General features: G+C 46.0%; 1 protein-coding gene and 1 long non-coding RNA gene across 2 annotated transcripts; one reads left to right on the top strand and one right to left on the bottom strand.

Annotated features, from left to right (window-relative positions):
- Window positions 1-346: 346 nt before the first annotated feature.
- LOC103635665 (uncharacterized) lies at window positions 347-1,849 on the bottom strand. The gene is made up of 4 exons (XR_002749728.1): window positions 1,701-1,849; window positions 1,463-1,585; window positions 1,199-1,260; window positions 347-892 (listed from the first exon to the last, which is right to left on the bottom strand). It is a non-coding gene; the product is annotated as an uncharacterized lncRNA (long non-coding RNA).
- A 6,899-nt stretch (window positions 1,850-8,748) lies between these two features.
- On the top strand, window positions 8,749-10,773 carry LOC100285888 (cationic amino acid transporter). Its single transcript, NM_001158778.1, has 2 exons — window positions 8,749-9,759; window positions 10,095-10,773. The coding sequence occupies exons 1-2, from the start codon at window positions 8,883-8,885 to the stop codon at window positions 10,676-10,678; spliced, it is 1,461 nt and encodes a 486-aa protein (NP_001152250.1). The 5' UTR covers window positions 8,749-8,882; the 3' UTR covers window positions 10,679-10,773.
- Window positions 10,774-12,856: the final 2,083 nt, after the last annotated feature.

Genomic DNA, 12,856 nt, shown 5'->3' with positions numbered 1-12,856 from the left:
ATACACTGTTTAGATACATAGTAAAAATAATGTGTTTAGAAAAGACAATCTTTTTATTTGGAACGGAGAGAGTACAATAGAGATGCCAGGACATTAAAGGATATTTTCTAGTACACATACCCAACAGACGGCAGTTAGCAAGGCCTGTTTATATAGTTTTTTTGGGGATGGGGGGGTGGAAAAAGTTTTCCCAACAAGATGTTGCAACTTTTCATAGTGCAATTTCAGGAAACTTATAAAGCTCACTGATAAAGGATGGTATTCAAGAAAGTTTTTGAAGAAATTAGAATGCCATATCTATCGACTTCAACCAGAGACCTAAGTTTCCTTCCAGTAGGAGAGGTATAGTATCTGAAAGCAAATAGAAGAGGGTTTGCCAGGGCCCAAGAAGGCCCGCTACAGTACCACTACAGTAACCATCCATAACAGGGTTACACAAACATATTAAGTTCAGAAAATGCAGTAAAATTGTGTAAGTATGTCTCACAGGTCAATATTTTTATCCATGATGCTACAGACATACATGTCTGTTTTTTTTGTTTTTTTTGCTAGGTCCATGATATTTTGTAGAACATTTTGGAAAAAAACATAATGTTCCAACCAAAATGCATAGCACACTCGTCAAAGCAGTTATGTTTTATGTTATAGTCTTAAAAAAGTATGCACAACACAAGATGCATTGTTTCAGGGATGGAAATAAGTTAGACAACATGTACCATCAGCCACTACACATGATTATTACCTCAAGTACCTAGATAAATTTTCTGATTATTACATCAAGTACCATCAGCCACTACACCATTCTCGCCCTCATCCGCTCATCTCCGTTTCTTTGGAGCCAGCAGTCTGTTGCTTATAAGCATACAATCCAGTGACTGAGAGAAAAATATAGCTAATATAAGTCTATAAATAGCATCAGTCCCTACAGAGATAGACATATTTTACATGCAACCATAAATGAAGTAGGATTAAATCTTGATGACAAGCTAAATAAGGACTGGAAAGTTCAATTGATTAAGTCCACATAACGCTAGGAACAAATAGATTCCCCCATACAGGTACTTTTTTAAAATAAACTCAAACTCTCGATTAGATATAACAGAATGTTCTTAAGGAGTAGTAAAGATTACTTACCAACACAAAATTTAGACTGCACCCACATTACTAATGTAAGAAAAAATCAAGTGTTATTGCTTACCAACACAAAATGGACACCTGTAGGTAGCAACTTTTGCTTTTTTAGCTACTGGAGCATGGGATCTGTTATAGGATGTGCTCATGTTTTCAATCAGATATGACAGAAGGAAACGAAGAGGAGGGGTACACGTACCTAGCGTATCGAATGCAACACAACTGTCACAACCTCATGAGCGCACCATATTAGGTGTGGCATGGATTCATGGTATGCCACGACACCTAAAACTGGAACTGAAAGGGGGAGGAGAAGAGCGTGTGATGTCACCTTCGGAGTAGTGGCCTTTGGGGATGGACAACATGGAGGACTGCATGACGAGGCAGTGAGATGCCCTTGCTCTTGTTCACCATTGCCAACCTTACCCTCACACTGTCGATTCGACCAACCGATCTGCTATCATGAAGACAATAATTTGAACATGGATTGAAAACTTGACTTTAATCTAAAAATTTCGATTAATGTACAAATGTATGATAGATCAATCAAACTTGAATGTAATGCGAACCTTGATTGCGATGTTTGGAGCTCTGATTTAATCAATTAATCAACAAAGTGATAAGTCTAAACGACATCCTTGCATCTGAAGTTTTATAGAAGCAGATGCGGAGGCAATCAAACAGAGAAGGGGACAACCATCTCGGTGGTGGTCATCAGCTTCACGCAAGGGACACCACCCACCTGGTACCCTTCAATCACGACAAGATCTATAAATAGTGAAAGATTACTTGGTGTTAATTGCAATTAACATGTCCAAGCAACTGATGACATGAACCCCACTGTCACACATGCAAAAGTATTCAATCATGGACATGTTAATTGCATCAAAAGGTTGCCATCATGCTAGTAATGAGTAGTAATGTTACAACAAAGAAAATAGTGAAAGATTACTTAGTGTTGCTCTTTGATTAATGCTCTCCATGCACTTGCAGTAAAAACACACACTTGACAGTTTACCATGCATCTCTAATTTAATTACCTTGCGGTAAGGCACATGAGCTCTACTTCCATGGTGATTTAGAAGTAGGAGCGCCTCCACACACAGGAATTCCGACATTCTTTCCTTGGACTTTCACAGTGAGAGCAGCAAACAATGGCCCGTCTTTCAAATCAATACCTCTTGGACACATCACGGGTCTTGTCCCAAGAAGACCATCATCATTCAAAGCCAAACCAGCATGGTAAGGGTTGCAGACTTGCAGTAATCTCTAGAGTCCTCTGTCCCTCTAACTGGCCTACCACGATCCTAAAGTGCACATTTTGGCCCCAAATACTGAGAGGGTGATGGCCATATTGTTTTAAGCAAGTCTGACATGTGAACAAAGACATCTCCAGTATTTTGCTCAGAGTTATCTGCATCAGCATATGAATGAGTAGGTGTCAGATCTAATGGCAAATATGTTCCAATTGGCCAATCCCATGTGGGTTATCGAACTGATCTTCATTAGAATCAAAAATATTTATTTTGTAATCATCAACACAAAGAAATGCTGATGCCCCTGTCAAAGGCACAAATATATAAAAGAATCTGCTAGGCCCTGTCAAAGGAGGTGTTATCGACTCAACCACATACCATGTTCAGGATGTCTGTAAATATTGGGGAATTTTTACCACCTTCTAAACAAGGATCACCTTCTAAATGGTAATAAGCAATAAGTTTATGGTAACAAAAATTGAACAACTCAGTCATAATGGATTGTTGAAGATGTCATCTAATATTGTGTTTTATAGAAGAAAAAAAAGACGGTACAAATATATTAGCAGGCTGATTCTTGGTTCAGTCCGCTAATATATCTGAGTTGCCATCACACACATTTTATTTTTATAAAAAGATGTAACACACTGATTTACCATCCTGATTCCTGAGTTCTATCATCTTCATATAACAACAGTCTGTTACACCACAGTATTCTCAAAATTGTAAATACATAAAATGGCATAAACTTGGAACTATCTAGACATCTCAACCCAAACAACCAATTTAGGGACTTGGCTCTGCACATACAAAATGAGGACTGGTCGACGCAAGTATATACCCTAGACAAGGAAATGTGTTTCTAGCCCGCTAACGTCCAAAGCATCCATGGTGCTGGAGCAAATGACCCATTTGGTGGCACACATTTATTATACCCATCATGGCGCTCGACATCAATCCGATTCATGGGCCTCACGCGTGCAATGCAAAAGCAAGAGCATGAATATGATGACGACGATGATGATTAGTAATTACGTGGAGGCGGAGTGGATTCATGGGCCTCGACGAGCTTGACGTGCTTGGTCTCGATGGCGAGGCGAAGTGGCTGCAGCACAAGGAACCAGCTCGGCCTACGGCCCGTCGAGCACGCGCCCAACTGACCCAAGCGCCATGATGATCGCGCCCTCTGCTGTAGCCCCCTTGAAGCTATCTGGAACGACACATACCACACAAAGACCATCACAACTCCATCATCAGCCGCCACGAGATCCCAATGCGAGGGAGGAGAGGGTAGAAAGGGGCCGCAGACACCAAGATATGAATGAATGGATTGCTGCAGCGCAGAGAACTTGTCGCGGTTGGCAGCGCGCTCCTTGGGCAGGGCCTCAAAGGCCTCTGCGTGACGAACCCACCCGCGCCGCCCGCCATGAACGAGGATATCAGCTCTAGCCGCAGAGACATGAGGAGGGGTTAGATCCGAGGAAGGGGGTGGGCTTGGGATGGTGAGGGCACGAGATCTGCGACGGGATGCGAGGGAGCCGCTGCGGGCATATGCGGCAAGGAGCGCAGTTGGGCGAGGACGGGCGGTCTGAGGGCATCGCGGAGGAGGCGTGTACGTTTGGTGCCGCGGCGCGCGAGCACCTTCGGAGCGACGTAGGACGGTGTGCCACAGAAGGTGTGGAGGAGGCCGTCAGGGTGGAACTTGTCGGCGACCGCCGAGAGGCCGAAGTCGGAGACCTTGAGGTGTAAGTATATAGTTAAAACAACCAAAACTTGAATGATCTCCAAAGCTTGATGTTAAATAACTGATGCAAAACAGTGAAATCAAACGATAATAATTAGTGCAGATACCCAACCTCTATGAAGCCGAAGATTGCAGCAATATCTGAACCATTCGGCTCATTCAATTCCAAAAGAGCTTCCATGATCATGGCACCATACCTAGCAAACAAATTTGATGTTGTAATTCAAATATTAACGAGGGCAATAATTTTAAAACAAAATGGAATGGAAATCCATGCTACATCCATCAACTCTCACACTGTATGGTCAGTTTAAAGGTTTAAATCTTGAGAATCATATTTAAGGCATTTCTAGACATCAGTTGGCTTATCTACAAATATTCCTGCTAAACTAGGTCCACTTTTCAGTTTGCATTCCTGAAGCAGCAAGTGCTGCTTCAACTCAGATGTCCTTCAATCCAACGGAAGTTGAAGTAATATATCATTCAAAAGCTTATATGGTGTGGGTGTGACCAAGAATAAAGGAGGCAACTATCTGGAACAGGATGAATAGAGACAACCTTCATTTCACCCATAAGTATAAGCATAGTGTGGGTGTGACCATGCAATCACCCTTGAAACAATGTGCTTTTAATCAGAATTTATATCTAGGTTACAAACAACTATGCATTTAAAGTTAGAATTTCTGATTAAAGAGAAACCAACTTTGGCAGAGTTTTCCCATCCTGTGGCTTTTTCTCAGCATCTGCAGGCAGTGTAGCTTCAGTAAATTTGTTTGCCGCCGAGAGGCCGAAGTCGGAGACCTTGAGGTCGCCGCGCTCGTCGACGAGGAGATTCTCGGGCTTGACCGTCACAGTGGAAGACGTCGTGGGCGTGGCAGAAGCCGACGGCGGAGATGAGCTACTGGAAGTACCTGCGCGCGGTGTCCTCCTTGAGGCGGCCCTTGGCGACGCGCGCGAAGAGCTCCCCGCCGCGGACGAACTCCATGGCGAAGTAGATCTTGGACCTGGTGGCCATGACCTCGAAGAGGCGGACGATGTTGGGGCGGCGCACGTGGCGAAGGATGGCGATCTCGCGCTTGATGTGCGGGACGAGGCCGTTGCGCGTCCATCGCCGCCAGCCAAACCTCGCCTCCTGCTGCTCCTAGGGTTTCGCGAGCTAAGCACGGGGTCCTCCACGGCGGGGGAGGGACGAGCGGGGATTAAGGGAGAGAGGAGAGTGGCGGATCTGGTGGGGGCGAGAGGATTGAGCAGTGGGGGACGACGCATTGCTGGCGCGGCGGATTCAGGGACTGCGGGCGCGGCGGGGACTGCGGGGGCGCGGTGGATTCGGGGACAACGGGCGCGATGACGACGGCGGGGACTGCGTGCGCGGGGAATCGCGGCGGGGACTGCGGGCGTGGGGAATCGTGGGTGCGGCAGAACATCGCGGGCACGGCAGAACAAAGCAAATGTGGACGCCTACACTAAGGACATAAGGAGTAGTAGAGATGAGTGAATTTTTCGCACCCGCACGCGCTAGGCACTCGCTGGTTATTAGGCATCCATTAGGTGATTGATAATTAGGAATATTTAATATATAAGGATCACAAATAACAAGAAAAAATGCATGTAATTATTTAGAAGCACACCACATATAATTATTTAGAAACTACAATACATATTGCAATATCAATTCACATTTTAAAGTGAAGATGAGTAAATGACCTAGGGTTTATTGGGCTGGACCAAACTTATGTGTGAACATGGAATCAAAATTAGGGCATATTTGTTTCGGCTTCTGGCCACCAAAAGCTGCTGCGAACTGCCAAACGCTCAGCTTTTCAGCCAACTTCCATAAAATTTGTTGGAGCAAAAACCATCCAAAATCAACATAAACACATAATCGGTTGAGTCGTTGTAGTAGTAGGAATCCGTCACTTTTTAGATCCTGAGCCATATGAACAACTTTATCTTCCTCCACACGTAATCGTAATGATACTTAGATTCTCCTCACAGCCAGATTCTCCCCACCGCCAGATTTTCAGAAAAGCTGGTCAGAAAAAAGCTGAACCAAACAGGCTCTTAGTATTATGAATCTAGGATCCATTGGACACCCATCGATAAAAAGCCACACTCAGACCTAAACAATCGTGTCGAGTATAAACCCATGAGTGAAATTTGACATCCAGACCTACACCCAATGGGTGTGAAACCTATGGGTACCCGTGCCCTGTGGTTGTGGGACTACCATCACTAGCTTTATTACACCATTTTTAAGAATGGCATATCAACTTTTATCTATAAAACCATGCATGATAAGCTTCATCTAAATGAAATTTTCCCCTTTCATGAAACTCTCACGGGCTCTCTCCTTAGTAAATCATTGTCACGTCATCATATTTATTTATGTGGTGGAACATTTAATGAAAGGGAAAATGAAACTAAAATAAAATCATCGCGAGAAATAGCCTAATACGTATGTATTGTTACTTGTTTAAGATGACTTGTTCGGTTATTCCAATTCCATGTGGATTGTAGTGTATTGGAATGAATTGAGATGGATTTTAACTTTCTATAAATTTAAACCGACTTAATATCATCCAATCCACTTGGATTAACGCTGAAACGAACATGACTTAAATGGAAACAAAGAGAAACGACTTCGAGTGATGTGGTTCACAATATGTAAAGAGTGTTTGTTACGTATATATGTTTGTACGATCGATGGCATACTACATTATTACGTCCACAACGCCAGGTACATGCTCTCGGAAGAAATTAGCCCAACGTCTAGTGTACATACTCATAAGAACACTAAAAACAAAGAAAACAACCGCTGCAGCTACCTGCGCACAGGCCAACACAAGTACATACATAATGAACACAGAATAAAAGGAAGACTGAAAAAAAACTTGGGACACAAACTATGCCAAAAGGAAACCCTAGCGCCTAGTGGATCAGCAAGAGGAGGAATGGCATCACTTGGAACATGGCCTGTGCCGGATCACTCTTGAGCATTCCATAGTGTAGTGACCGAGGGAACATGATGATATCTGCTAGACCAAGACCTTTCGGCGACTGCTTACAGCTTCCCAGCCACCCACCGTACTGGGAGCTAGCTCCTGATCACCAGATGAGAATTTGAAGACTGAAGAAAGCAGTTCTGTTAATATATGGCCTCGGAGCGCAGACGATATGGAACTGGAGCTCAGCAAGCTGGACTGGGAGGGTGACATGAAATCTATCACTGAAGAAATGTTTCACCTTCGCCATCGAAGGGCACACACTCTACATGAACAAAAATCATCACATGTTTAGTTTCCTATGAGAAGCTAGGGTAAATATATGAAGAGTGCGAAGGCGACTTCAGATTCTTTAGTTCTTTGGGCTTGAAGCGTGCTGCTTAAGTTCTTTCGCCATATAATTATTGTGTTCTCTTGGAATTTTTCGTGCGAACGTTCTCGCGGCCGACCCAGTCAGGAGCATTTTGCATCTGTCCGGCGGCCGGTTGCTAGTTGCTGCATCAGAACATTGGCCCTAAAATCCACGAACCTTGAGATGCTGCTAATGCCCACTTGGGGTTTGTTTCCCTTGCGTCTGATCGAATGTGATTGGAGGGTATTGGCCACGACGATAGGGAGAGTATTTAGTGAAAACCGCTGCAGGAGATGAGAAAATAGAGGATAAAATGTTAACGATGTGACGCAAACAAGTGATATAGAATGAGAAATTTAGGAAAACCAATGCGGATTGTCTAATGCCCACTTTGGGCTTGTTCGCTTGCGGATTGGAGGGTATTAAATCCCTCCATAGTCAAAATTGAGTAAAAGTTAATTTAATCTCTATCGATATCTTTCGATTCAGACGCAACTAGAAGCAGCTCAGACTTTCGACACGAGTTAATTGTGTGATGTCGACCACCAGATCCACTATGTATAGTATCGTGTGGGTTATTTGTTTGGGCCTCCTTTACGTGCGATATCAAACTGAAGCTGCCCTCCCTCCCCTTCACACTCGCTTTCCACCCAAGTTTTGCTTTGTGAGGGTACGGGGTTTCGGACGTTGTAATAATCTGATTGTTGTGAAGGCAAACACAGGCACGTGAATGAGAAAAAAGGTTAATGTTAATGCCACTGATCGCCATCCTGCAGATTGCACGATGGAGAGTCAACGGCAGGCAATAGACGCGTGCCCATATATATTTTTTATTATTCAGGAACGAATGATGCTCATCAGTCACCACGCACGTCAAAGGTTGGTGGCGGTGCGGCACAATCCCGAGTTGTGTGGGCACGCAACATCTTTGCAGACAATAGTTATTTGGTATCAAAAAAATGTATTCTCTATTTTTATTGTATAAAAACCTTGAGATGCAGTAACATTGGAATGTCTTCTGTAGTTTGGAACGAGGAGAACGCTATTTTATTTTATTTGAAATAAATATTTTTATAGATATTACTACTAGTGAATGGAATATTTAGATTTTGTGGCGAGAGGAAAAAAAATGTGTGTCAAAGGGTTTCAGACCACGAATCTGCATCTGCATCGGTTGTAGACCGGCACACCGACCGCGGGTCTTTGGAAAGACGAGAGCAGTTTCCGCGAATAAAATGCCTGCAAACGCAGCGTACCAGTGGCGCAGAAGTCGACCGGCATCACAGTTCACATCCGACAACTAATCAGTCCATCGCGTTCGCGTCCACGGTCAGTTGCCGGCGCCATCCCTGCCCCTGCTCACCCCTCCCCGCCTGGCGTCCACGATCGGCGACGGCATGTCTCGCGACGCCCATCTCGGAGTCGGAGTCGAGGGAGACGCAGCCGAGGAAAAGAACGCCGCCGCTGACGGCGGCGAAGGAGTCGGGTTCAGGTCAGGCGGCGGCGGCGGGCACAAGCTGTCCCTGGTGCCGCTCATCTTCCTCATCTTCTTCGAGGTGGCGGGGGGTCCCTACGGCGCGGAGCCGGCGGTGCAGGCCGCGGGCCCGCTGTACGCGCTGCTGGGCTTCCTCATCTTCCCCTTCATCTGGGCCATCCCGGAGGCGCTGGTCACCGCGGAGCTCTCCACGGCGATGCCGGGCAACGGCGGCTTCGTGCTGTGGGCCGACCGCGCCTTCGGCCCGTTCTCGGGCTCCCTCATGGGCACCTGGAAGTACGTGTCCAGCGCCATCAACGGCGCCGCGTTCCCGGCGCTGTGCGCCGACTACCTGGCCCGCGTCGCGCCCGCCGTGTCCGGGGGCGGGGCCCGCGTCGCCACCATCGTCGCCTTCAACGTGGCGCTCACGTTCGTCAACTACACGGGGCTCACCGTCGTGGGCTGGTCCGCGGTGGGGCTCGGCGTCGCCTCGCTCTCGCCGTTCCTGGTCATGTCCGGCGCCGCGCTGCCCAAGATCCGCCCGCGGCGGTGGCGCGTCGTCGCCGCCGAGAGGGACTGGAAGCTCTTCTTCAACACGCTCTTCTGGAACCTCAACTACTGGGACAGCGTCAGCACCATGGCCGGCGAGGTGGAGCGGCCCGGGAAGACGCTCCCCAAGGCGCTCGTGTCCGCCGTCTCCATGACGTCGCTCGGCTACCTGCTGCCGCTCATGGCGGCCACCGGCGCCATCGACGTCGCGCCTGAAAGCTGGGGGAACGGCTTCTTCGCAGATGCCGCAGGTGCGTGGTATCCAATCTGTTCCTGTTCTATTCTACCAGCAGAGCCGTCTCCTCCGATGCTGCCCATGCCATGTGGTCCGCAATCCTGATGGCGTCGTCTATAGAGATTTTATATGCGGTAAGATTGAATAGTCGGTAACCTGTTGCAGAAAGAGTCAAATCAAATCAGATCGAATGATAAACAACTACTAGTAGCAAGCGTCGCCCACCACGTAAAAATATGCCCCCAATATTTTTTTTTTATTTTTTTTTGGAGGGATACCTTGACTGGAAAGTGGAAACTGGCCTAAAGCCCTAAACTACTGTACATGCAACTACGCTCACCACGTACGCAGGCATGATCGGTGGGCGTTGGCTCAAGTACTGGATAGAGGTGGGCGCGGTGCTGTCCTCCATCGGCCTCTACTCGGCGACGCTGAGCAGCGCGGCGTTCCAGCTGCTGGGGATGGCGGACCTGGGCCTGCTCCCGCGCGCATTCGCGGCGCGCGCCCCCGTCTTCCGCACGCCCTGGGTCAGCATCTTGGCCACCAGCGCCATCATCCTCGGCATGTCCTTCCTCAGCTTCAACAGCATCGTGGCGGCCGCCAACTTCCTCTACAGCCTGGGCATGCTCCTCGAGTTCGCCGCCTTCGTCTGGCTCCGCGTCAAGCGGCCCGCAATGGCCCGCCCGTACCGCGTCCCCGCGCGCCTGCCCGCCGCCGTCGCGCTCTGCCTCGTCCCCTCCGCGTTCCTCGTCTTCGTCATGGCCATCGCCGGCTGGAAGGTGTACGCCATCAGCGCCGCGTTCACCGCCGCGGGGGTGGCCGTGTACTACCTCATGCGCTTCTGCAAGGCCAGGGGGTGCCTCAGGTTCAGCGACGGCGGCGACCAAGGGACCACGGCGGTGTACCAGGACGGCAGCAACGCGGGCGATGTCTGAATGATAGATAGACTCTTTGTGCCAAAAGCACTATACGAATTTGTATTGTAGGCTAGTGTTTTGTGATTAGGAATTAGTGGTTCCGGGGAAAAGGATTCATGCTCCCTCCAGTTTCTGCTCGTGACATCTTGCTTACGTGTGTGCTCCAACTCTCCATACTTGTTGGCAACATCAAAGACGACTCCCTCAAGTCTGACGTAACTGTTTGGTTGAACGTTGAAATGGTGTGATAACCATTTCGCGGTCGCATATATACCCGTACTAATGTGCAGATGCTGACTTAGGGCCTGTTTGTTTAACCCTATGGATTATATAATCTAGATTATTTTTGGAGGATTATATAATCTGGATTATATAATCTGTATTATATAATCTGAGTAGTCCCGTTTGTTTATCCAGATTATTTGAGTTGTTAATAGGATTCTTTTGTATGATGAAGACAATAATGTCAATGGTGGGTTATAATGGCAATGGTGGGTAATTTCTAGGAAACTTGAAAGGGTAGTGGGGAAGTGGGGAAAAAATAATCTGAAATAAGCACCTCCTCACTTGCTTATGGATTATGATAATCCAAGGGGTTAGATTATATAATCTCGACAAATAAGCTGGACTGTTTGTTTGCCTCTTAGGATTATTTAATCCAAATTATATAATCTGAGGGGTAAACAAACAGGCCCTTATTTGGCCTGATGTGATAGAGTTGATTATTTGGCTTCAGCTTTGGCAGTAGAGCTCATCTCGTTTCCTTTTCCATTTTGTAATTTTGTTGTTTTATCCTCTGTAATCTTCTTTTCTGTTTGCTTCTAACTCTATTGTTTTAAAGTTTTAATAAAATTTTCAGTAGGGGCTCGCCCCTCCTGTCCTATCAAAAAAAATAACATACAGTGAGTGTTTGGAAACAACTTCAATTTGTAGAGAGTTGCTATATTCTTAGATCTCTCCCTCGATTTTCTAACAACGATTTTAAACGAACAACTAAAGTACAGTTAAAAGGACAACTAATAAGGAACAACTCATAGTTTTTTTTATAGCCAAACAATGGCAAAAACTATATGGTACCTAAAGACCAAAGTCAGACGTCTAAAATGTAGTAAAGGTCACTCTTTACGCATAAGACAGGTCAACCAACAGTGATGCAGCATACATAAAGCATGATACGAAGAAAATTAGAGTACAAGAGTAGGCTGACACTTCAGCAAGAGCCTATGCAACATGACTTAATTTAATAGGACCTCTCTTGAATCCCCACTTCAGGACCTGTTTGTTTACTTACCAATTCAGGTCTTGTTCGGTTCATCCCGTTACCTATGGATTGAACGAGATTGAAAAAAATTGTGAAGAAATTTAACTTGCTTGGGAGTTAAACCTACCCAATCTCACTCAATCCATATGGATTGAGAGCTAACCGAACAAGCCCTCACGTGGATTAGATGGAACTGAGTGACTTTTAATTCCTAGCAAGTTAAAATTCTTTATATTGTTTCTAATTTCATCCTATCTATATGGAATGGTAATTATATGGAATGGTAATAACGGAAGTTCTTATGGAGGCCTTCAATTCTTTCCCTATGGTCCCATTTTTTATGGCCCATCTCCTAAATGTAGGGACCTTTCTACTTCTGAGGAATCTCCTCCCCCCATACCACCTCACCCCCACGTGTCTTATTTTAGTTCGAACTCACTTCCATGGTATCTCCATGTTCCTCTCCTCCGGCAAAGGCCATCTCCCTCTTCCCACACCACCTCACCCCCACGACGTCCATGTCCGCTCTCCTCTCAACGAGGACCTGACCGGCTCATCGGAACCCCTCCCCTCGCTGCCTGCCATGCTCCTCGTCCTCCACCTTTTATTATCAAGTGGCAATTGATAGATTAAAATAAGAACATAACTAAGTGTGAGTTTCTTCACACGTCACTTTATTTCTATTCATTTTTGAACTAAAATTTATCAAATGTTTTAACTTTTTGTGAAGAAGTATTTGGATCACGATCAATTACAACCCCTAAGCTAAGCCAGCGAATAAACTTTTCCTCCCATGCGTAAATAGGGTGTGGAGGGTTGGCTTGGTATAAAGCGCTTAGCTTCTACTACTGCACCACATGTTTGTTTGTGGTATATAAAGGAGAGATATTGTAAATATACATATATATTAATAATTTAAAAATAAAAACATAATG

This window comes from Zea mays, chromosome 1, assembly GCF_902167145.1.
Source record: "Zea mays cultivar B73 chromosome 1, Zm-B73-REFERENCE-NAM-5.0, whole genome shotgun sequence".
Lineage (NCBI taxonomy): Eukaryota > Viridiplantae > Streptophyta > Magnoliopsida > Poales > Poaceae > Zea > Zea mays.
The sequence above is the reverse complement of the archived record's forward strand: the minus strand, read 5'-3'. Positions and strand labels throughout refer to the sequence as shown.

Excerpts from the sequence above, each read along its gene's own strand:
- LOC100285888 (NM_001158778.1), top strand. The coding sequence starts at position 8,883 with ATGTCTCGCGACGCCCATCTCGGAGTCGGAGTCGAGGGAGACGCAGCC. Across the intron at positions 9,760-10,094 it reads CTTCTTCGCAGATGCCGCAG|GCATGATCGGTGGGCGTTGG; the intron begins GTGCGTGGTATC and ends CCACGTACGCAG.